We start from the raw sequence: 22935 nt of genomic DNA on the forward strand, positions 1-22935 counted from the left end.
TCCTTCAACGGCGATAGTGGTCGTCAGCTACTGTATCCTGCACCGCGAAAAGGTAAACTCTCTTTTTCATGCTCCTGATTACGGCCTCTTTTTTGTTGTTGTTTTAGAACAACGCTTTAGTTGGAAAGCCAACATTTGACTGCAATACTTGTTAAAAGTATTTAGAGAGAAATGTTTGAAGTTCTTGCTTTGGTTGTCGGAGTTGCAGAGGCTTTGAACTCTGGAAAACTTGAATTTCTAGATTCTTGGTGAGATTGAGGAAGCCATCAATAATTAATTGACTTACTAACTTACCCACTGACTTCTTTTTCAAACCCATTTATTTTAAATGCTTTCATTGGCAAACTCCAACATGATGAATTCATGCTGGGTGGGAATCATTTTGGTTTTTTCTAAAGAACGCCGTGGTTTGCAGTCAATCGATTTTGCTTTCAGACATCTTGCGGTTGTCATTGTTTAACTGATTGTCTTTTGCTTAAAGCACGAGCGATTTCATTGCTTGGCAATTAGCTGCATTAGATGTAGAAAGGAGTCGCTGACACAAAATAGACAAGGTCGTTATTCTGATTACCTCCATGCGGACAATAGCGCCACGGCTCGTCTTATTGTTGGGTAGTCATACGAAAAGATAAATGTCATGTGTTATCTTGTTGAAATCAAATATAACGTCTGAGAGGCGACAAAGCTAAAATGTGAAAAAGGGTAGCAGGAAAAGGAAATGGGGACATTCTTGTCTCGTTCCGCATCAGCGCTCGGGGGAAGCTTGGCGTATGGAAGCCATGACTTTATGACAACCAGTGATCTCACATTACAAACTGTGGCAAATCTAAAATGGCCGACTCAGTGCTGCTCTTCGGGGCACAACATGGTGTGCCTCCGTTCCGTCGGCTTTTCCTCTGCACGCTAGAAGCGCGTGAGCTAGCGCTGGAGCCTCTCTGTGGTCGGCGGTTGTGTTGGTTGTCGGGTGCGTCCTCCAGTTTGAGGTAGTTGCAGCTTTGATTGTGATTTAGGTTGAGATGTCAGGATGCTGGTCTGCTGATGCGGACTGACAGCTCTTGAGAGGACTGTCATAGCGGCGCATAGGAAGGCCGACTGGGCGGACGACCCCCTGCCTCCGACCCCCCCTCCGCGCCGCATGAAACAAAAGCCAGACGAGACAAGAGCTGCTCATATACCAAGAAACCAAAGACAAACTCAACTCCTCATATCTACTTGATCAGTTCCTTTCTCTGACAGCAGAATAATTATTCATCTCCTTCCTGCTCCCAACTTTGAACTCTGAGAGGTTTTTCTCACATTAGCCCCCCTCTCCAAAGTGAGACTCTCCTGTGATACAGAGCATATGGCTCAAAGAGGTCACCCTCTGCGGTCCCCCTCTGTTGCCCTACATTCTCGCTAATTTCCCTTTTGTTCACCCCTAATTGGAGCACAAACACATCCCAGAATCGGTTAAATGATGATGGAAACATACATCTAACTTTGCTTGTGTTAATTCGGCGGATGTAAATCTGCTACCATTTCAAGCATTTCTTTCGGAGGAATAAAGTAGGGATGCACCAATCCACTTTTTCTCACTTCCAATACCCATCCAGATATCTGAGGTTTAGTGCCCAACGATACTGATCCGATACAGAAAAACAGAAATGAATTGACTTAAAATGTGTATTTTTAAATAGTAGAAATAAATGTACTGAATAACAAATGTACCTGATAACTCCTTACCAGTACAGTACACTTTAATACACCAATAGCATTAACAAGCAACAAACATGTAAAGACAATTTTAATTTGTTCAGTCAGTGCGATTAGCAGTATAACGTATAATGTAAAATAATTGATAAAAAAACTGAAGATTGACAAAATCAATAGTTTGACTATCTTGGTCAAAACTGAAACAAATTTGTCAAATGGTTCAGAAAGTGAAGCTAGCAATTCTAAATATAATGTAAAACCAATAATAAGACACGACTTTGTTCAGAGCACAAATCATACAATTAGACTGAATAGATCTACCCTTATGGATCGGACATATTGTTACCGATACCCGGTCTAGAATTTCGGGAATATCTAGGACATCGGGACCGATACCCATATAAATATCAGATCGGTGCGTCTCTAGAAAAACGATGCAACCTTGTGGCTCACATATGATTGAAAGGCAAAAACCAACAAAAATTATGCCTTACACCTCCAATAGGCACATTTTTAAGGTACGAAAGCCTGAAAACCTGAGATTTCAGGATTTCTCTTGCCTCAATAATGAAAACGTTTTAAGGCTATTGTTTCGGGTTAGCAAAACTTGCAATATATTACTCAGGACTTACCATATGAAAGATGCTTTTATCTGGAGTGAACAATTTTATCAATGTTCCTTACTAGATTTTACATCTGTTTCTCTCCCAGCCTGCAGCCTTATTAACTGACCTCAGTATCTCCATTTACCGGACGATAGTTTGATATTTCCTCCAAATCGAGTGAACAGATGTGCAATAACCAACAAAATTTTGAATTTGCTTTGATTTCATTGTATATGTAGAAACAGAACACCAAGACTGACTTTATGCGGAAAAACAGCATCTCCTGATTGCATTAATCTACATTTTAAACAGTAAGAGGTATTCCTGTCATGTTAAATAATAAATGAGTTAATCGCATGATAAATTAAAAGAAAGTCAATAATTTTCATTGGCTTGATTTATTGCTTTTCTCAATTTTGTCTCTTTTTACCAGAAACTGATTGATAAAAGTCTTCAGTCTGTTTGGTCTCAACTATCCCTTTTTTGTTTTTAAGATAATTTCATTGACAGAGATTTCACAGTTCATTTCATTTGTTGTTTCTGTTGTTTTCTTTATTTATTTTGGATATTTCAAATCTCTTCCAGTTCCACTGTTTAAATGTTCATTAGAATTTAAAGGTTATGGATTCTTGAGAATGTGTTCTTGAATTATTACTATTATATTACTTGAAATATTACTTGAAAGTGGTCTCTAAACAACAATATTATCGTTTATCGCATTAAGTTCTGGGACAATTTATTGTGACAGGCCTAATAACAGGTATTACTTTAGTGATAATATCTTTGATTTGCATGCAGAAACTGCAAAAAGAGACTAGAATCTGAGTATGAAATCAAGATCTTAAATATGTTGTGATTGCATTTGAACAAAAGAGCAACTTGAAAAACATGAGCCACTTTCGCTATTCACACACTTTCTAGACTCTTCTTTAAAAGTTCAAAGTAATGTTTCTCGTCCATTTGAGATCTACAAACATCCTCCTTCCTTGTTCTCGTCACCATTTGCAGCCACTTTCCATCATTCACACGCTGACGTTTCTGTATACATTGAGCAACTCCACTCAGTTGGCAGCAACTAAAGAGGAAAGAGGTCAAGGGACGGCGGAGTTTAGTGATTCGGGCTCTTCAAGAGCGACGCTCGAGTCTTTTCTGCGGCCGAGGCGGAGGAGGACGGAGGAGGAGGGAGCCATTTTGTGCGCCGCGTTGCCCAGCCGAGCGTAAAGCGTGATTAATTCAATAGCCGCCATCGAAGAGGAGGAAGAGGAGGAGGAGGCTAGCAGCGCTGCAGCGCTGAGCATGACCCACTTTCCCTGTCAGATGTCAGGAAAAATTCCCTGCCACGGCTCTGTCTGCATTTTCACTTTTAACGACTTCCCAGCGAAGCCCGGTCAAATCTAGTTTCATGATTTTTTTGTTGTTTTTTTTTTCTCCACGCAGTATAAAAATAAGACCAAACAAAAAGAGGTAAAATGCTGCAAGGTTTTTGGCGCCGGTGATTCACAGGCCCTTGACCTCATTCTTTTAGGATGCATGAGCAGAATGAAACTATTGAAATGCAGCTCCTACCATCTTTGAGACCCGACATTTTTTTTGGTTGACCTAGATTAACAGCTGAGTTTGAGTCTTAATTGGAGATTTTTTTACTTTTTTCATTTTCCTCTGTCACGGTTTTAGAAATACATTTCCACCTTTAAGCACCATCTTGCCTCCAAGATGAAACCACTGATTTAATCCCAGCATAAATCTTTTTTTTTCTTTTTTATTCCTCCCTCCATCCCTCCCGCCTGCCCCTGGAGAGGACCTGCACCGCTGGCTCGGGTCTTAAACCCGGATTAAGGCTTTTTACGTAATCTGGTCTCCTCTGGGAGATTGGGAGGGGACAGCTGGCGGCCGAATTCCTGCCGCTCATCTCCCGAACCTCTAAAACTGGCATCCGGCGCAGATTAGGATACATTTACAGTCAGATGAGCGCTGCAAAAAATATATATATACACATTTCGATACATGTCAGGGATTACAGGGAATCTATAAGCACTGTGTGTTATGGAGGAATCTGAACCGATGCTGGTGAGATCATATTAGGCTAATACAAAAACCAAAATCAGAGGCTTGTTTGGATCTGTCGAAGTTTAACATCTGAAATATTTTCACACTTTTCACGTTGTTGATGCTAGTAAGATAGAAGCCCATATGAAAACCAAATTTTACCATGTTATATACGTTAAACTTTGTCTGCACTGAATCTAAAACAAATTCTGTTCCTTCTTTCATTTATCGGACAAGAGATTTTTATTTTCCTTTGTGTAATATATGTTTGAAAATGATAGGAAGTCCGCCTGTTCATTTATGAATTTCAGTCGCATCTTTTTGTTTTAGTTTTTCAAACACTTTCTATTGGTGTAAATAGTATAGTCAAAAGACATCTGATGATGTGTAAATAGTCATTTTCTTTATAATTAAAATGATGTCCATAAAGTCTAATTGTGGTTTAAAATAAATATGTTTTATTTATTTTTTCTTTACAATCCCTAAATGTGGCTGAAAAGACGACCGAATGAAGAAATCCTGTGATAGTAGCCCGAAAAGTAAAAGGTGAAACAGCATTTTTCCGTTGTGGAAAATCTACAGGAAAATGTGCCGCTGACGGCATAAAGTGAATGAAACATAAAAAGTGAAAATATGTATTATACAGATGGACAATAAGTTCATCTGTAGGTGTGTGTCGACGTAAACAGTGATGACATTTTGTGGCAGAAAGAAATCTACACGATGACCTCCAGTGACATCCAAATGTCAATAAATGCACACAGAGATGTCCAAAGTGTGTATTTATGGCTGATAAATAAATCAGACTTTTAGATGACTGATGTGTAAAGGCCACAGAAAAGTACAAAGTAAAGCAATATTTGTATAGTTCAGAATAAACATCTTTATAAAAACAAGTGAAGTCTTAATTTAGCCGAAACATAAAAACCAATAAAGCCCGCTAGCTAACACAGCTAGTGCTCTCTCGTGAACTTGTTAGAGATATTTCACAAAAAATTAAGAGATCTGGAGGCTGGAGTTGCTCACCCAGATTTTGTGGTAAATAAAACACACCTATTTAATTATGTTATCAAAGCTAGTCCTGCACTTTCCAGGGAAGATATTGATAGGAAACTTGGAAGACTTCCCATTTGAAACAGCCAATAGTAGCTGCCCTAATCCCGCCCACCCCATGGGTGAAGTTGACAGTTTAAATTAATTCATGATGTGCTTCAGCACAGGAACATACAATCTTTTATTCAAATCATGAAATGATTATATCTAGTTCTTAAAATAAAATCAATATGTTTTTAAAATAAAATCAATATGTTTTATGGTGGCACATACATACAATTCTATATTTAATAAATGATTTCTGTGATTTATGACATGTAAAACAATTAATTACAGATTTACATAATTATTTCTCAAGTTATTTATTTATTGGACTTTGGCACTCATCACACTCCATAGAAAAGTGCAGAACTGTCAAAGATAGGAAATAAACATAGAAGTAATAAATGTTTGTCATTATTCAAAAATATATAAAAATAAGTTCCTCTGAGAGATTACAACGTTCTAAAAAAGGCATAAAGAGGCTCACTCTTTTCACTCCGTTTCTTCTGGACGACACTGAAATGAACAGTTAATCCTGCTGTGTCTCAATGATAAAACCGTAAATACTTTTTAGGACGTAAGTGTGTTTTTATCAGCTCCCAGCTTCACGCGTCGTCATGGAAGAGGTCTTAGCCACACATGAGGGAGAAATGGATTTATTTCAGTTTCCACATGGCAACAGAGCCTGGGATTGACAGCGACTTTGTCTGTTCGGTCAAGGTCAGCCGCTGCAGGAGCTTTTCCGCTCGCTCTGAAACCAAGGATCTAATAAAGCAGCAGATGGCAAATTCGTGTTTTAACACAAATCATCTTTTTTTTGTTTTGTTTTGTTTTTTTGTTTAGTAAAAAAAACAACAACAAAAAAAAAACTTCTGGATTTGAAGCCTTTGGCTTACCCATGACTCTCTCTCCTAATGTTTGGAGGAACGTCATCCTGATTAAACAAAAGCCGAGCCGTGCTGCGGTGTTTGGGAATACTGTCAGAGAATCCGTCTGCAGATTAAAAACTCCGCAGCAGACCTCATGTGAACATTCACATCCATTCTGTTTAGAGTCAGGTTGCGGGCTGAGGCGCCCTCTAGTGTTTGCTCTGATCATTGTGAATCCTTAAGTCTTGAGTCATGACATCAGATGTCAGACAGAATTAGAGATAATCCAGATTTGATAAAAATATGATTTTCATTGTTACACTATATTCTTTGTAGTCATCTTGAATAAGTCTTATAACAAACAGCAGCACACATTCCTAGGCAAGGGGGGAAAAAAGAAATGTAGCAGTAGCAAGTGTAAAATTCAAGCCTCACACCTTGAGTTGATGATGTTGTCTTACATTTGATTGTGCCAAAACGCAAATTAAACCAGTGCAGTAAAATAAAAGGGTTTTGCTTTTTGGTCATCAATCAAACGTCAAAATCAGAAAAAGATTATTTGAGCAAAAGCAAAATGAATGTATCACAACTAAGCTGGAAAAGGGGTAGCCCCCATTCTTAAACATTTTTTTTGTTGTTTCAGCGTCACTAGCCACACCCACCTTATAACCAAAAAAAACCTGACGACATGGAGGGTTTGATTTCTTTACATCATGCCCTGATGTAAAGAAATTAAACAACGGATGAGGAAGCAAAGTCATTTACATCGGTCGGGGAAGGATTACAAAGCCATTTGTAAAGCTTTAGAAATCCATTATCCACAAACATAGAAAACATAGGATTGTGTTCAACCAAAATAACTCCAATCGCACATTGACAACATCCAGGAGATCACAAAAGAACTCATAACAATATCCATAGCCATGCAGGCCTCACTGCCTTTGCTAAGATTGGTGTTGACCTAATTGATCACACCTCATCTGCTGTCCAGAGAAAAAATCCTCAAGCAGAATGTCTGGTCATCAGTTCAAGAGCGTAAGTTCGAGCATCGGGACTGGGAGCCAAAGCACACTGGCCAGTCCAAATCCGAATGGCTCAAAAAACTAAATACAAGTTTTGGAGTGGCCCAGTCAAATTCTGGATTTAAATCCGATTGACACGGTTTTCAGGATGCTGGATCAAAACAATATTCCAAAGAAGAGTGGCCCAACATCCCTCCACAGCGATGTTTAGATCTATAGCCAAAGCCCGACCAGGTCAGATCAAAATTATAGCGTTGGGAGACACTACTAACCCAGCAGAGTTAGCAGTCGGAGGTCTGGACCTCTCGCAGTCTTAGCATGACGTTCAGTAAGAGAAAGCAGATGTCACAGTCAGACAACGGGTAAATTGATGGGGAAGAGCCGTCAGACCAGCAGTTCCTGAAGCCACTGGACCCCCTCTTAGAACCGTGGCATGGTTAAATTGGTAGCAGTTTAAAATGATGGGCTCGGATCCCTAATTAGAGTTAATTATTCGGTTTGGATCGAGCTCAAGCACAATGTGAATGGGCTCAGGTCGTGTTGGATATTTTAGGTCCACAGTGACGTAAAAGATTTATTACCAAATATGCAAACACTTGATGTCAGTTTCCGCCACCAAGAATGGCACAACCAGTTATTGGGTTTAGGGGACAACTACTCTGCCACAGTGGGTTGGTTTGAATAGCTTCTTTTCCTTAAAAAGGGAGATCATCAATTGAAACCTGCTTTCTGTATTTACCTTTGTCTGTTATTATTTGAGAAATCTACACTGGTGCTCCTGGCAATCCAAAGAAAAGCTCCCCAGTTGGTACAAATTTTTATTCCAGTGTTTGGCAAAATGACAGAGTCTCCAACCACCTTAGAGCTCTGTTTCCTTTTCCCCCGCCCAGCAGCTGACCGGTCAACCGACTCCACCACCTCCTCTCTCACGAGACCACACCCCTTCCTTTCACTTCCAACTTCCCCGACATGGAGCCCATCAAGGTTCAGTCAGAAGGTGGCCTAAACGTGACCCTCACCATCAGGCTGCTGATGCACGGAAAGGTACGAACGGCCATTCCTGCAAAATTCTCTGTCTTCAAGGTAGATCTTTAGCAGCAAGTTGGGATTCAACCTGCTTGTCCTTCTTCTCCTGCAGGAGGTGGGAAGCATCATAGGAAAGGTATTTATCACAAGCACAAGTAGAGCTTTCCAAGTGGGATGTTGTCTCACTGCAAACATCTAACTGCTGTTTAATCTGCTTCTCAGAAAGGAGAGACTGTGAAGAAAATGCGCGAAGACGTAAGACCTTTTCTCATCGCGTCCATCAGTCTATTGGTATATTATTAAGATGGCACTGCACATTTTCAGCTTTCCTTTGTCGTACAGAGTGGCGCCCGCATCAACATCTCAGAAGGGAACTGTCCAGAGCGGATAGTGACCATCACCGGGCCGACAGACGCCATTTTCAAGGCATTCGCCATGATTGCCTACAAGTTTGAGGAGGTAAAGCTTTCAGTTGGATTCGTAATTAGATCTGTTATGGCGATAATTATTGACCAGCAATCTGTATATACAAAGTCTGATTTACAATAGGATGCACCGATTATGCTTTATGTTACTGTAAATATGCATGTAAAGCTATCAAAAAAAAAAAGCAAAATTTTTTTCTGAGCGCCTCTGCTGGCTTATTGCCACCCAGAATGCAAAACAGGCTTGGTTGCCTTATGTAGGACAGAAATGTGCTGATCTCACCTTGCAGCACCCTCTGAAAGTGGGCCAGTACCGTGTTTTCATTTGGCTGTTCAATCGCCGTCCAAGACTGTTTACGCTGCAGATGGACCGACCTGCCAACAGATCGCTTAATCTTTGCAGGAAATAGTTTCTGCAGACAAAGACAAACAAGGGGAGATTTCTGAACTGAACTGTTACTTTGAACCAGTTAATTAGTCAGATTTGGGTAGCAGTAGATGGAATTATCAGGTAATTACATCATTTGGGAATATTTAAGCCAGGAAGTTAAAACTTCGGCATATGTTGGCCTTCCAAATGGGCACCAGCTGCGTTTCCATAAACTACATGAATGAACAATCAAACACACCTGTGATTTCAATTTGTAAAAGTTGCAAAAGTTTAAAGTTTATGTCTTATATTGCCAAATATGCATTATATGTGAAAAAGAGAAGAATGTTTTAATAAAACATGGCGTGTCCTCGCTTCCCGTCCAGGACATAATCAACTCCATGAGTAACAGTCCGGCCACCAGTAAGCCTCCAGTAACCCTGAGGCTCGTCGTTCCTGCCAGCCAGTGCGGCTCCCTGATCGGCAAAGGCGGTTCCAAAATCAAAGAAATGAGAGAGGCAAGCAGAACTTTTGTTACCTACATCATATCCATATGCAATAATGAAAAGATTTCCATATATGTTCTCCAAATCCAGGATTAATGGAAATCAAATAATTCCCTTTTAACCTCTTTCCTCTGCATAATCCCAAAAGCGTGATTGTGAAACCTCGTCTGCCATAACTCTCTCCCTGTGAATATATTTAAAGACGACTAACTAAAAGGTCACGTTCTGGTTTTATGTTTGCACCAGTCGACGGGAGCTCAGGTCCAGGTGGCAGGCGACATGCTGCCCAACTCCACAGAGAGAGCGGTGACCATCTCCGGGGCGCCGGAAGCCATCATCCAGTGTGTCAAACAGATATGTGTAGTGATGCTGGAGGTATAGTGGGGAAGGGAAAGGGAGGGACACACACACTTAAAGTCTTCACTCACAAAACCCAACATGGAAAAATGCATGACATTGGCTTTTCGGCTAGAAATCTGTAGCATCAAAAAGTTCAATGTCTGTAGAACTCCCTACTGGGCAATGAGAGTGGCCAGAGCAAATAGGGATGAAGGCTGTTCTCCTCCAGACCGCTAATGAAATGTTACTGTAACATTTCTATGTATAAAATAAATTAGTTTCTATATCTAAATTAAATTAGTGCATTAAAATAAATCTCTGTATTTCTAAAAGAGTTGCACCGATTCAACTTTTTTCACTTTCGATACCGATATCGATATCTGAGGTTTAGTATCGGCCGATTCCGACCAGATACAGATACAGTGCTGACTTAAAATGTTACTTTTTTTAAACACAGACATAAATGTACTGAATTACAAATTCATTTGGTAATTGTGCACCAGTACAGCGCACTTAAATACACCAATATTGCCACAAGCTTGGTCAAATATGTAAAAACAACTTTATGACTGTTGTTCAGTCACAACAACCAATGTCAAATAAATAATAAAAAAACTGACAATAACAATAATTTGACTACCTTGTCCAACATGTAAAGAGCAACAAACCTTCTTCCACATGGTTAATAAAGTGTAATTAGGACTTCTAAATATAACTTAAAATCAATATTAAAGCATGACGTTGCTCAGAGCACAAAGCGTAGAATTAGACTGAATAGATCTGCCCTTACGGATCGGGCAAGTTGTCACTGGTCTAGAATTTTCTTCTACATCACAACCGATACAGATATTGATATCAGATAAATGTATCTCTAATGTCCCTTTTTGGTCAACTTAGATTACTGATGTAGACTGTATTCCAAATGTTGATATTCTTATATCATTTAGCAACTTTTAGGACAGTCATAACAACTTTCTCAGGTGACGGATTTGACAAGAGAGCACCTTTGTATTTTTCCTCCTCAGTATGCATTTAGGCACTCTGAACCAAAACAGAACATTCTACCCAGTCCTATTTATTCTTCATCACTGTTCTCACATGTCAGAGTTCTATGTCGGATCTTCTTCTTGCACCATTAATTTTAACTATCTGCACAGCCAGTTCTCCATTGGGCCTTCATGATGGCACCAGCCATGGATGCTAGGACTTTTGTGACATGACTGTAAGTCTCCAGAATACGGACCAAGAAATATATTTAAAGTGCAAGTATGTTGAGTCGTCATTATCCAGTTGAAAGTGGTTTTTCCAGGTAAATCCAGGTCTAGTTGTGCACTGAACCACAGTTTGGACATTTTATGTCAGCATGAACACACAGTGAAGAGCACTTTTGTGTGTCACAGGTTGTCTTCCCCCAACGGCACCGTCCCCTTCTGGTCTCACTTTATGCAACTTCTGTCTCTCTTCTCTTCTGCTCTAACACTTTCTCCACATCTCCTCCCTTCCTACCTCCCGTCCCCCCACTCTCTCCTCCTTTGCTCTCCTCAGTCCCCACCGAAAGGTGCCACCATCCCCTACCGCCCAAAGCCTGCCTCCACCCCTGTCATTTTTTCAGGTGGCCAGGTAAGAGCAGACCCACTGGGGGCGTCCACAGCCAACCTCAGCCTCTTACTGCAGCACCAGCCACTGCCTGTTAGTGTCGCACCAGGTTTTACTCACTCTTCCTCCAGACCCTCACTCCCCTGTTTCCCTGAGCCCCCCCCCCCCCTGACTAGCATGATACCACCACCGCTGTTTACTGTCACCCACCAGCCTGAGCCGCTTGAATCAGAACTGAGATAAATATTGCCAGCAAATGACAACACTTCTTATTTCTTTCCGATTAAAAAGAAGACAGTGGGTTCGGATTGGGTTTGGTTAGTGGGGATGATTAATGGATTTATGAAACATATTTTTTGCAGCCGTTTTCAGGATTTCCCTCAGAGAACGAAACCCGATGGTAGGCGTGCTACCAGTTGCCCCACTGTGCGTTTGTACTGATAAATGTTAAGATTTGACTAGAAACTTTGAAAATAAAGCATCAACAGAAAAGAAAACATAACATTGGACTAGTAGAATGAGTTGCGTGTCATACCAAACTTTACTGTTAAACATGGTGTGATCAGGACAGGATCTTCAACGATTTTCAAAAGATCAGGTATTTTTGGGTTGTGTCTGCCCTTGCAGTGTACAGATAGGGCAAAATACCCTAAAATCTAGTGGCCAATCACTAATAAGATGATGATAAAATATGTATTTGTATGTTATTTATACCACCATGTTTGTTTACGCAATCTTATGGTATATATGTATGTATATATGATATATACGGTATATGACTCTCAATGCATTAGCACCAAAAAACTGTGAATCCTACTATTTACGGTTTAGAACGAGGCATTAATATACATCTTATTATTGGTATTAGCAGCTTGCCATAAGGCTTTGATATTTGACTTGTATGTTGGTGCAGTATTCTCTCCGCACTGTACTCGGCAATTAGTACCGAGTACAGTGTGCCAACCTGTACTCCTAGCTTAACCCGTCTGTGCTATCAGTTACTGGTGTATGTAAAAAAAACAAACAAACAAAAAAAAACATTTAAAATAACTAAGCAAATAATACTTAGCCTGATGGGGGGGGGCAAGTAGAGCCTGGAAGCCCAACAGGCTTATAATACACTGGGGGAACACTGCATTTTTCATACTGTTTATTTCTGCACTAGATTCACAAAGCAAATAGCACTAAATACATCCAAAAACGTTAAATAAAAATTATCTTTGAATCTGATGAGGAACAATAAAGACGAGGCAAACTGGACAGTTTGACTTAAAACTGTATTCAATATAATACCCGACTGAATGTAGGTTTCAGTAACCCTGACTCATGACTAACCCTCACCAATGTTCCTCATGTAAATAACCAGTCAAAGAAAAGCCAAATAGTTATTACACCTTCAAAGTCTGTAACTTTAATTTTCTCAACTCTGATTTGATTCTCTAAAATATAAAGAAATCACTTCTTGGAGAGATAAGTTTACTTTCACAAGTCACATTCTGGCCAAGTAACTGTCACATCTCAGTCAAGTAAATAAGTCAAGTAAATAAGCCTATTGATAAATCATCAATAATTGATGATTTATTGATGACATAAATAATCAATTTTCAGGTCAAGATTGAACCGTTTTTTCTCTAAAATCAGTTTTTCCGTATGTGCGGTTGAGTCCTTTACATTTTAAAATCTAATTTAGCTCACTTCTGACCTCTGCGGCCTTAAAAGCGCAACACAACCAGCAGGACCAATCACCCCGCTCCTGTCAGGGTTCCTTCTCTGGTTTTCTCCACACTCTCCCAGTCACCACCCTGCTGTCTGAGTCGTTCCTTATTGAGTTGAGTTCAACTGGATCTGACTGATGTATAGAAGCAGGACTGATTTGAGTCTAGAGTGCATGACTTTACGTCATGTGGATACCAATATAAATCGATTTCAGCTTTTCGGTTCATTTGTACTCTTTGCAATTCAATGTGTTTTTGTGTCTGGTCAGTCAAAGGTAACCTGATAACGACCGGCTCTTTTCTTCGTGTTCACAGGCTTACACCATTCAAGGACAGTACGCCATCCCTCATCCAGATGTGAGTGCTAACCACACGAGGCAGCCAACACTGCACTCTCCGTCAATCTTTCTATCCACCTTATTAATATTAATTAATAATATTAATACTTTTCTTATGGATGTGCATTTCCTCTCTTCTGACTTTATAGCTCCTTGGCTACCTGCCTTCTCTTTTGCTTCAAATCTCATGAGGCTTGGCCTGAAGGGAAACTTTGATAATTTACCCGTGGTTATGAGAATGTTAAGTAATCAGCATCAAAATCAAAAGCAGTCCTGATTATATGTATAAACATCTATTTCTGTTTATTTAGAAAAATGTAGACACTTCTATCAAGGATTATACAAAAAAACAACCTGTTTCTAAACAATAATAACTGCATACATGCCACCTATAATATTATAAATATTCCAAAGTGAAACTAAATATAGTTACATCTTTCAGCATATAAATATGTTCAAAGAGCTATTATATTTTTGTTTGTTTTTTCAATACATTTTGGACTTTTCAAACTCAAAAAATTCAATATTTCTTTTCAAATAAAACGTTTCTAAGATTAATCTAAAAATGTCTGATTTTTTGGTAGAAATGTACTCCTTTCTACATCTACCTACAATGGCTCTAATACGCCGTTATTTTATCCACACTTCCATTAACCTCATTTTCCATAAAATCTATATTATGCTGTCTTGAACACATCGGAAGTGAGAAACACTGCTGTAACCGTCTCCTTCAACAATGGGTTTACACAAATAGCAGAGAAACACTACGCTTTGCCTAAAGCAGGTCTTGCACAGGATGTGTATGCACCCTTGACACATATATATAATTTTATCTCCCTTTGTTTGAGTTATTGAAACCTTGATCCTACCCCTTTGTTTTGGATGCTATGCGTCACACCAGCAGCTGAAAGGAAACGTATTTTAAGCTGCACAGCACCCAAACACAGAATGAAAAATGCTTCCAAATTGAAAACAAATAAGAAAAGCTTTAAAAAGAATACATTGCTAGGAATACAACAGAGCTCCTGCAACAGGTTGGTAACTTGTGTGGTACTATTCTGGAGAAAACAACTAAATGTCCTACCAACTCACACAACCGAGGATACTCCAATCAGGTCAAGTCCAATGCTCCTTCTCTCCAATTTTTTTTGCTCTCCTTCTCTTTTGATTTTTGTTCTTTGCCTCTCTACTTCTCCTCAGCTCCTTTCTTTACTTTTGTGCCATTTCCAGCAGAGCCTCTATATAACTCTCTATGTCTGTCTGTGTGTGTTTGTGTGCGAGCCGGAGTGGGTTTTTAATGATGACCTCATAGCTCTGCTGTCCTCCTCCTCCCCCCCTCAGCAGTTGAGCAAGCTCCACCAGTTGGCTATGCAGCAAACCCCCTTTACCCCCCTCGGACAGACCACCCCTGCCTTCCCCGGTACGTACCCACCTACACAATGACCCTCTTTACCAAAAATCCTTCTCTCGTTTTTACCTGTAGAGAAAAACACTTTCTCTTCCTCCTTTTTTTCTCTCTCTTTCTCACTCTCTCTTCTTTGGCTGGATCTGCCCTATCTCTTTATTCTTCATTCTTGTTCTTCTTGTCGTTTTTTTCCTATTGGTCTTTGTGGTGCACTGCAATTGACATGGCCTGCTGGTGGTCTGCTCTTGTTGATGTTGAGGTTTCTTTTGATGTCTGGTTTTCCCTTAGTAATTCTTTTGGAATAATACAAACTAAAATAGATTCTTGTTTTGAGTTAACTGTACTCAAGGTCCTCAGGCAATGACGTATGTGGGCTTTGCTTAGGCCTGAGCCACGCTTGTGTGATTCAGTTACTGCTAGTAGTCTGTAAAGAGAGTTCATGACTTGTTCCCTCAACATGCCCAACTGTTTTCTGTCCTTTTGCTTTCCTCCTTTTCTTTGTCTGCTTCCTGTGTTCAGCAGCAGGTCTGGATGCCAGTAACCAGGCCAGTACTCATGAACTCACCATTCCCAATGATGTGAGTATAGATTTATGTTAGTGTGCAAATTTGCATCAGTCCATTTCAATAGCTGTGTTTCCATTGACCATAAAATTGGAGTTATGAAAATAAATTCACTTAGAGGAAACACGCCCGATGACTCGTTTTCCAATTAATCATTTTCGCAATATCATGAAGTGGTTTTCCATTCGTATCGAAATTGGTGTATTTAGCAAAACTGCAATAGAGACAAATTTGTCACATCATGCCGGTTTGCATACAGAAGAAATGTCCTTAATTGTAGACACTAGTCTCCTTGATCAATGCACAGCTAGCTCCACCAGAGGTGTAACAGCATCACACATTTCATCAAAGGTTGGGTTTGTCATTCACAACCGGTGAATTCATAGCTGTTCTGTAAAATTGGACACTACAATTTCCCTAAAACACCCAGAATACATGTAGCCGTCCAATAGTAGGAAAGTTGTCACTCCAACACCTTATTAACTTATTACGAAATTGTGTTTTTTCCCCCAACATTAGCAGAATATCACAAACATTTTGCATAAACATTTAGAATGGAAACGCAGCGAGCGTAATTTTTTCCCGATTATAAGAGATATAAAATGAGGGTTTCTGATTGTTTCGTCGATTGGGGGTTTTAAAATACAGGTGTCCAAAGTGTGGCCCAGGAGTGGTTTTATACGACGGCAGGAATTTGAACATTAGAAGCCTTTTTGTAAGGCAAACATGCAAGAAAAAAAAATACATTTTAATATTACGCATTTCAGAGAAAACAAAATCTGTCAACTTTAAGATATTAGGTGCTTGAAAAAGTATTTTTTGTAAAAAAAAAAAAATGTATATATATATATATATATATATTATTTGTTTGTTTCTTGAGCACTTTCATACAGAAAATTTTGTCCCAATGACAAAATGTTTGGACACTTCTGTTTTAAAAGATAGTATTGTTACAGAAGCCAATTGTTGTACTCATGTAGAAGGTGTTAGCGCTTACAAAGCTCTAGCCATCCTAATTCCTGCCCCATTTTCTTCCCAGCTAATAGGCTGCATAATCGGACGCCAGGGAACCAAAATCAACGAGATCCGTCAGATGTCTGGGGCGCAGATCAAAATTGCTAATGCCATGGAAGGGTCATCGGAGCGCCAGATCACCATCACAGGGACCCCCGCCAACATCAGCCTGGCTCAGTATCTCATTAATGCAAGGTCGGAGAGCTCAGTATTAGAAGATTCTACTTTATTGTTTTAGTTTTGAAGGGGGACAAAAACAACAAAAATCTAACATGTATCAACCTGTAGGTTCAGAGACGTGGCTGCCATGTGGAATGACCCATCATCCATGACCACATCCTGAGATCCCTGACTGGCTCCTCCGTTTGGCCCTTTCCATTGACCGACTACCGCAGACAACCCTGATGAAGCCCCTCGGACTCTGGCTCTGGCTCTCCGAAATCCCTGACCGCCTCACTGCTCTGGTTTACCCTAGATCAGAGAGGTTTTGGTGGCCGCTTATATTTCAGAAAGCCAAATTAAATCAAAGATTAAAAAAAAAAAAAAAAAGACATACAAGAAACTGTTGATTAGTTTTTTTTTAGAGAACTGTTAAAGCATGTTGAATGTTTATTAGAACAATCTGTGTTCATTTTTCTTGGTTCTCTTTTCGTCTATTGCTTTTATAAATATCTTTCATTGCTGCGTCATAGAACAACATTTAAAAAGTATTAGCAAACGACTGAAGATTTTTGTAGAACGTAGGTATCTGTATATTACTAAACAGCTGCTCAGTGATGCTATCGGCAGAGTGTGTGGTGGGATGTAGCCAAATGACTCGAGTTTAATTATATAGTTTCAAAAGTAAAAAAAATAAAAAAATAAAAAATTGGATTGTTCCTTGTCGAATCTCTGCCCAAGACTCTTTGCTGCATCACATGACCCTTTGAAGCCAATGGTATCACTCCTCCAGCCTCCCTTCTCATGTTAATTTCCTCTATTTACAATATTAATTATACTGCATGTGTTCAGTATTGTGTCGTTGCGTATTTGAGTAGAAAAAGAACACCTGCTCCGTGTTTGTGCTTCATGAGATGTTGCTGTCATATCTTTGTGACCCTGTTTCTTTTCCATAAACCTTTGCAGCATTTTTGACCGTTCACGTCCAGTCCTACTACCCGCCCAGACAGAAAGACTTTCCAACATCGCCTCCGATTAATCGTAGCTATATACTGTAGATGCATGGATGAGAATTAGTGAAAATCAGTGACGTAAGACACTGACGAAAAATTTTAATGATTGTTTACTAACTTATTATGTATTTTTTTTGTACAAGGACTATTGTGACTTGTCACATTAGTCGACTACGCGGCGCTCATGCAATAGACTACTCAACACTTTACTCTGGACTGCCTCTGGTGTGGGAGGATTAGTTGGACTTCAAAGTCAGGTGCTGTCCAAACGTTTAGGGTTTTTCGGCCAACTTCGAAGAGGCTTAAATGGGTGGACACATGGTACTTTTGGGGCCAAGGAATGTTCAGGGGTTCATTGGGGGGAACCCGCAGGGCCTGGGCGGACGTGACCACTCAGTCTCTTTTTCATGATTGTTCATCTTGTCATGTTTTGTCATCGTCACGCAGTTGATTTGACGCTTTAGTTTTGAATGTCTTTTCATTGTCACAACCACGTCAGCAACTTAATTGTTTTTGTAAAGGACAAGTTGGATGACAATTTCTGCTTTGCTGGTTTTTCATTAAGCCAGGATGTATTTATCTGTAGTGTTGTGATGCACATATTTTTTTGTTTGCTAAGCTAAGTTTGTTTTTGCTGTATTGTACCTAATATGAGAAGGAGGTGTGGATGATATTTGGTCAACTTAAGTAATTCAACTATCCATTGAATATGCTACTTGTTCAGGATGCTCTACAGATGCTAAACAACTTGCGTGATCTTCTTTTAGAGCTTCTGCTAAGTTCAGTTCAGCATTGAACAATTCTTGAATGTTGTTGTTGAAGCACATTAACTCTAATCTTTCACAAACGCTTTGCATTTGCAGTAGATTTATTCCTACACACGCCAATATTCTTTTATTTCTAGTCATAAATTTACTACAAAAGGAAAAATCTGACTTTTTGGGAACACTGTTACTGCTACATCAGCTACTGCTAGCTCTCAGCTAAATTAGTTTTACACCGGAAATAGAAAATGACTATCTAAATGACCTGAAATTTATTAATCTACATCTAATTTTTTTTAGGATAACTAATGTTAGGCTACCCAACACCAAGTCTGAAAGCAAGAAACTGTAATTCAGTGTTTTATAAGATACTGAATTTCTGTGAACACTTTTTATTTTAAACTAATCAAGCATCACCTTGAATATGAATAATTTCCTTTAGGATTGTGAATGGCTGTTAGGGATAGCAGGAGTGGAATAAATCTAGCATAGGGCATTTTTGAATTTTTATAAGTTGTTACATTTTTGCGAATATTTTTAACTAATTAAACAGCATATTAAAAGTCATCCACATTCTTAAACAATATTAGTGCTTATTGGCCACCATAGAAGTTAAAATTAGTAGTTAGCTCAAAGTTTGTTGCACTTTTATTTAGAAAAATTCTAAATTAAAATTCATTAAAAGTTCTGATAGTTATATTTGTGAATTGTATGTAAAAAATTTTATATTTATAACTTTCCAAAATAACATCAACACTTGCTAGAAAAATGTCTCTGTTGGCTGGCCAGCTTAATAGTTTGCTCTGGCTGTGACTAAGCTAAAGCTAGGAAAGTCTAAATTGTAAAACTTGTAACTTGTAAAATGTATGTTTTAAAAGTTTTCTTTTACCATCATATTAAACATTAACGTTTCTAAAGTAATTTCACTCCTTGAAAAATTTTCCTCTAATGGCCAGCTAGCATAATACTTAGCACTGGCTTTGGCCAAGCTATGTTATCTTGATTAAAACCCAGAAAGGTCTACATTTAAGCCCAAGTGTGGCGTTTGTGTTTTACAAGTTTAATATTCTAGTGAATACTAAAGCATCAGATTGAATACTGATACCTTTTGAAAATAACATAAATGCTTGACAGCAATATGCCACTCTTGGCTAGCTGGCTTACTTGTCATCATTGGCAGTAGTTATACTAAGTTGACAGACAGCTAAAAGTAATGTCCAGCTTGAAACATTATTTTCCAAACTCACTTTTCCTCTCAATCTTCAGTGCTTTGATAACAAAATGAGACTATGTACATGGACCAAATGCTGTTTAAATAAAAAGATACACAGTCAATGAATATTCTGCAATAACTCTTTATTTTTTAATGTATAATCAAGTAGTCGTGGTAGCCTTGAATGGATTTGTGTTTCTTTTAATTTTTCTCGTAATTTCTTGTATTTAAGTGGGAATGTTTGTCTAATCAACAAATAAATAAATTATGTTTTTAGGACAGTTTGCTAATACCAGACAGGGAATTCTTTCTGCGTTGCGCGTAAACAGAGAATACCCTGGAGGTTGATGTGGCTTTTTTTTTACAACGGTTTTCAGTGCATGTGTACGATCGAAATGTTCGCTTTAACAATCAGTACTGATGAGCTGTTTCTATCACAGCTGACTGTGCATTAAACAAATGGTTTTGTTGTATATTTTGGAACTGATTGCAAAGCATAGCTATTAAGTTGTAAGGCTAAGTAATGGCAGTGCGAGTTCAATAACCTCATTCAAGTATTCATGTGTTACTCAGTGTTTGAAAATTGTATTTACATTTGTGTATATGCCTGAGTATGCCACAACTTTGAAACAAACTGCAACTAATGCAATAATAGGGTGCAACGTGCAATTATTTAATCGGTTATTTCTTTATTTGCTTGGTAGATACAGAAGAGCTGTGTAGCCTGTTGAAAATGCTTTTATTTTATCAACGTTTAGAGTGGCAGTAAAGGCTGGAAGAAAAAGATTCATCAGATTCTTTTTGTTAGTTTTGTTCATGTGTATTGCAGTTTGGAGCTGGAGGGGCGGGGTGGTGATGGAACTTTGTAACTATTTTCAATTGACTTATTTGCTATGTGCAGATCTATATTAGTTGTGAGTAATTACATAGGTTTTAATTTTAAAGTGTTAGTAAGACTAAAAATCAAATAAAGTTTCAATTTTTTCCTTCTGAGACTTGATTTTCTCTGGGGGCAACGGGGATTCACTGGAAATGCTAATTAAGCTAACAGCAAGCTAATAAGCTAAAATGTTAGTACAAATCTTTGTATCTCAACAAGTAAAAATTCATCACAAAACTATTCATGCTAATGGCACATACAACAACAACTGAGTTGTTATTGCTTATTTGAATCAACTTCAACTGGAATCAAATAAACATAATTTGGCCTCAAGGGAGAAAAATCTCACCTCTAGTCGGATTATTATTATACTGAAATCTTTGTTAATTAGCATAATTTCACTTATGTTAGTACATTGTAACAATTATTTGTAACAATGCTAAACTGTACTAATGTCTCACAATGTATCCAAATTAATTAGGCATCATAAGAGAGAAATGTTTTTATGTGCATTTCTTTGGATTAAAATGTACGGAGACATTGGAAGAACAAAAGTTCTGTCTAATCATTTTCTCTTAATGTCTATTCAAAAAGCGCAATAATATTCAAAGAATACTGACCTTACCCTGTACAGAATAATCCAGTTGATTTTTTTAAAATTTCATTTTATTTAAATGAGTTGCAGAAAGTCCTTTCTGCCGTTTGGTCCCTTAATGATTTTGCCCACACTTTCTCCTCGGAGAAAAGACAAAACCAACTTTTTCTTTATTAGACATTCAGGTCAAAGGTTTGGGAATTTAACCTGCCGGTGCACAGGTAGCGATGTGTCGCAAATTGAGGCCAGTGTTTCTCATTTTCCCTGCAAACTGATGTCAAGAGGGGAGCAAATGGTGTGAAGGAGACTGAAAACGCTGCGGGAGAGGAGAGAGGAAAAGAATCTGGCGTGGTCAAGAAAGGTTTTTGGAGAGAAGAAAATGTTCTTCACAATGGCTCACACTGAGAAAACAGTAACCTTTGTTGAGGAGAAGGAGCATCAACTAAATCTAAAGTAAAATTATGAAAAAAACTACATAGAAATTACATTTATCTCACACAAATAAATGAGTTGTAGCTGAGGTTTATTGTGCTAACCCAGCAACTGAAAATACAGAGCACTATTACGGAAGCACACAAAAATACTTAGATGTTTATTTGAACTAGCACAAACAAGACAAACATTTAGAAAAGAAGATATTTTTTAAAACGCATAAGGAAATAAAACCCTTTCCAAATGACCTGAAAGTACATTTTTCTCATCAAGACACAGAAAGGCTATTTTGTTCCACGAAAACAAAATGATGGTTTATTCAGAATGACAAGTGGTGTGGGCTGTTTAGCAGAAAATAAAGTCATAAATGATGACGCACATGTATGTTGAAGTACATTGCCTTTTACTCTGTCTCTTTGTCTTTTTTGAATTTTAAATTCATTATTTGAACTCAGCTCAGACACGATGGTGTATCCATACTGACCGATTCTCAACCACAGTAGTATGAATCACCTGTGTTTCTTCCAGCCATCCAAAGGCAAACGCTTTGCTACGTTTGCCTTGAAAGTTGGCCTGGCGTTGGCTCTGAGTAGGAGTTAGAGTGGCTCCACGCTTTCACTCATCAGTGCCAGAAGCTACTTAGTGACAACCTCCTTCGTCAGGCAGATGATGTCAAAGCAATAAAGAAAGCAAAGATATAAAAGTTGTTTTGAAGGTTTTAAAGCAGACAGAGCGAGAAATTGACTGTTTTATAAAAGTATCGGCACTCTATAAACTTTGGAACATTCAGTATTAATGTTAATGTTGGTTTATTACGCAGAGGACTCCCAGTAATCACGCAATTAGGGACCACAACAGCTCATGAATAGCTGAAACTCGCAAATTATCGAGACCCACTCTAAAAACTGTACATTAATATGCAATAATGCCCACAGTGTAAACAGCCTTAGCACTACTGCAGAAGGTATGTAGGTATTCCAGCTTCCTAAGCTGCGTTGTCTTTGAAATATTTTAAATGTGCTCTAGAAAGAAAATGTAAATATGCAAATTTCCTTCTAATAATTCGGAGTTACGTCCCAAAGACAAATCTGAAACGATGAATCCGCAAACGGGCGAGGGTCCACCGTATCGTGATATTTACTAGTAGTATTGTGATAACGATAACAAGCTACTTCTATTTTAGGTAACTGCATGCCTGATACAGCAATAATTGCCCTACAAACAAATAATACTCTTGAAAAAAAACCAATATT

General features: G+C 38.6%; 1 protein-coding gene and 1 long non-coding RNA gene across 5 annotated transcripts in view; one reads left to right on the forward strand and one right to left on the reverse strand.

The window, feature by feature from the left end:
* On the forward strand, positions 1-20765 carry LOC114141260 (poly(rC)-binding protein 3-like). Of its 4 annotated transcripts, none has more exons than XM_028011752.1 (13): positions 1-52; positions 8220-8373; positions 8468-8491; positions 8578-8610; positions 8698-8814; positions 9537-9668; positions 9903-10031; positions 11541-11684; positions 13622-13663; positions 14986-15064; positions 15569-15627; positions 16652-16821; positions 16915-20765. In XM_028011752.1, the coding sequence occupies exons 2-13, from the start codon at positions 8299-8301 to the stop codon at positions 16967-16969; spliced, it is 1059 nt and encodes a 352-aa protein (XP_027867553.1). In that variant the 5' UTR covers positions 1-52; positions 8220-8298; the 3' UTR covers positions 16970-20765. The 4 variants fall into 4 exon arrangements, with proteins under 4 accessions (XP_027867553.1, XP_027867555.1, XP_027867556.1 ...); XM_028011754.1 differs by having other exon boundaries at positions 14989-15064; XM_028011753.1 differs by having other exon boundaries at positions 3-52; positions 8223-8373.
* The window catches only part of LOC114141263 (uncharacterized), a 26821-nt gene continuing 12951 nt past the window's right edge, over positions 9066-22935 (reverse strand). Inside the window, exon 3 of the long non-coding RNA XR_003594807.1 lies at positions 9066-9193. This is a non-coding gene — a long non-coding RNA (uncharacterized LOC114141263). The remainder of the gene's footprint in view (positions 9194-22935) is intronic.

The sequence above is a fragment of the Xiphophorus couchianus genome, chromosome 24 (assembly GCF_001444195.1).
Source record: "Xiphophorus couchianus chromosome 24, X_couchianus-1.0, whole genome shotgun sequence".
Classification (NCBI taxonomy): Eukaryota; Metazoa; Chordata; class Actinopteri; order Cyprinodontiformes; family Poeciliidae; genus Xiphophorus; species Xiphophorus couchianus.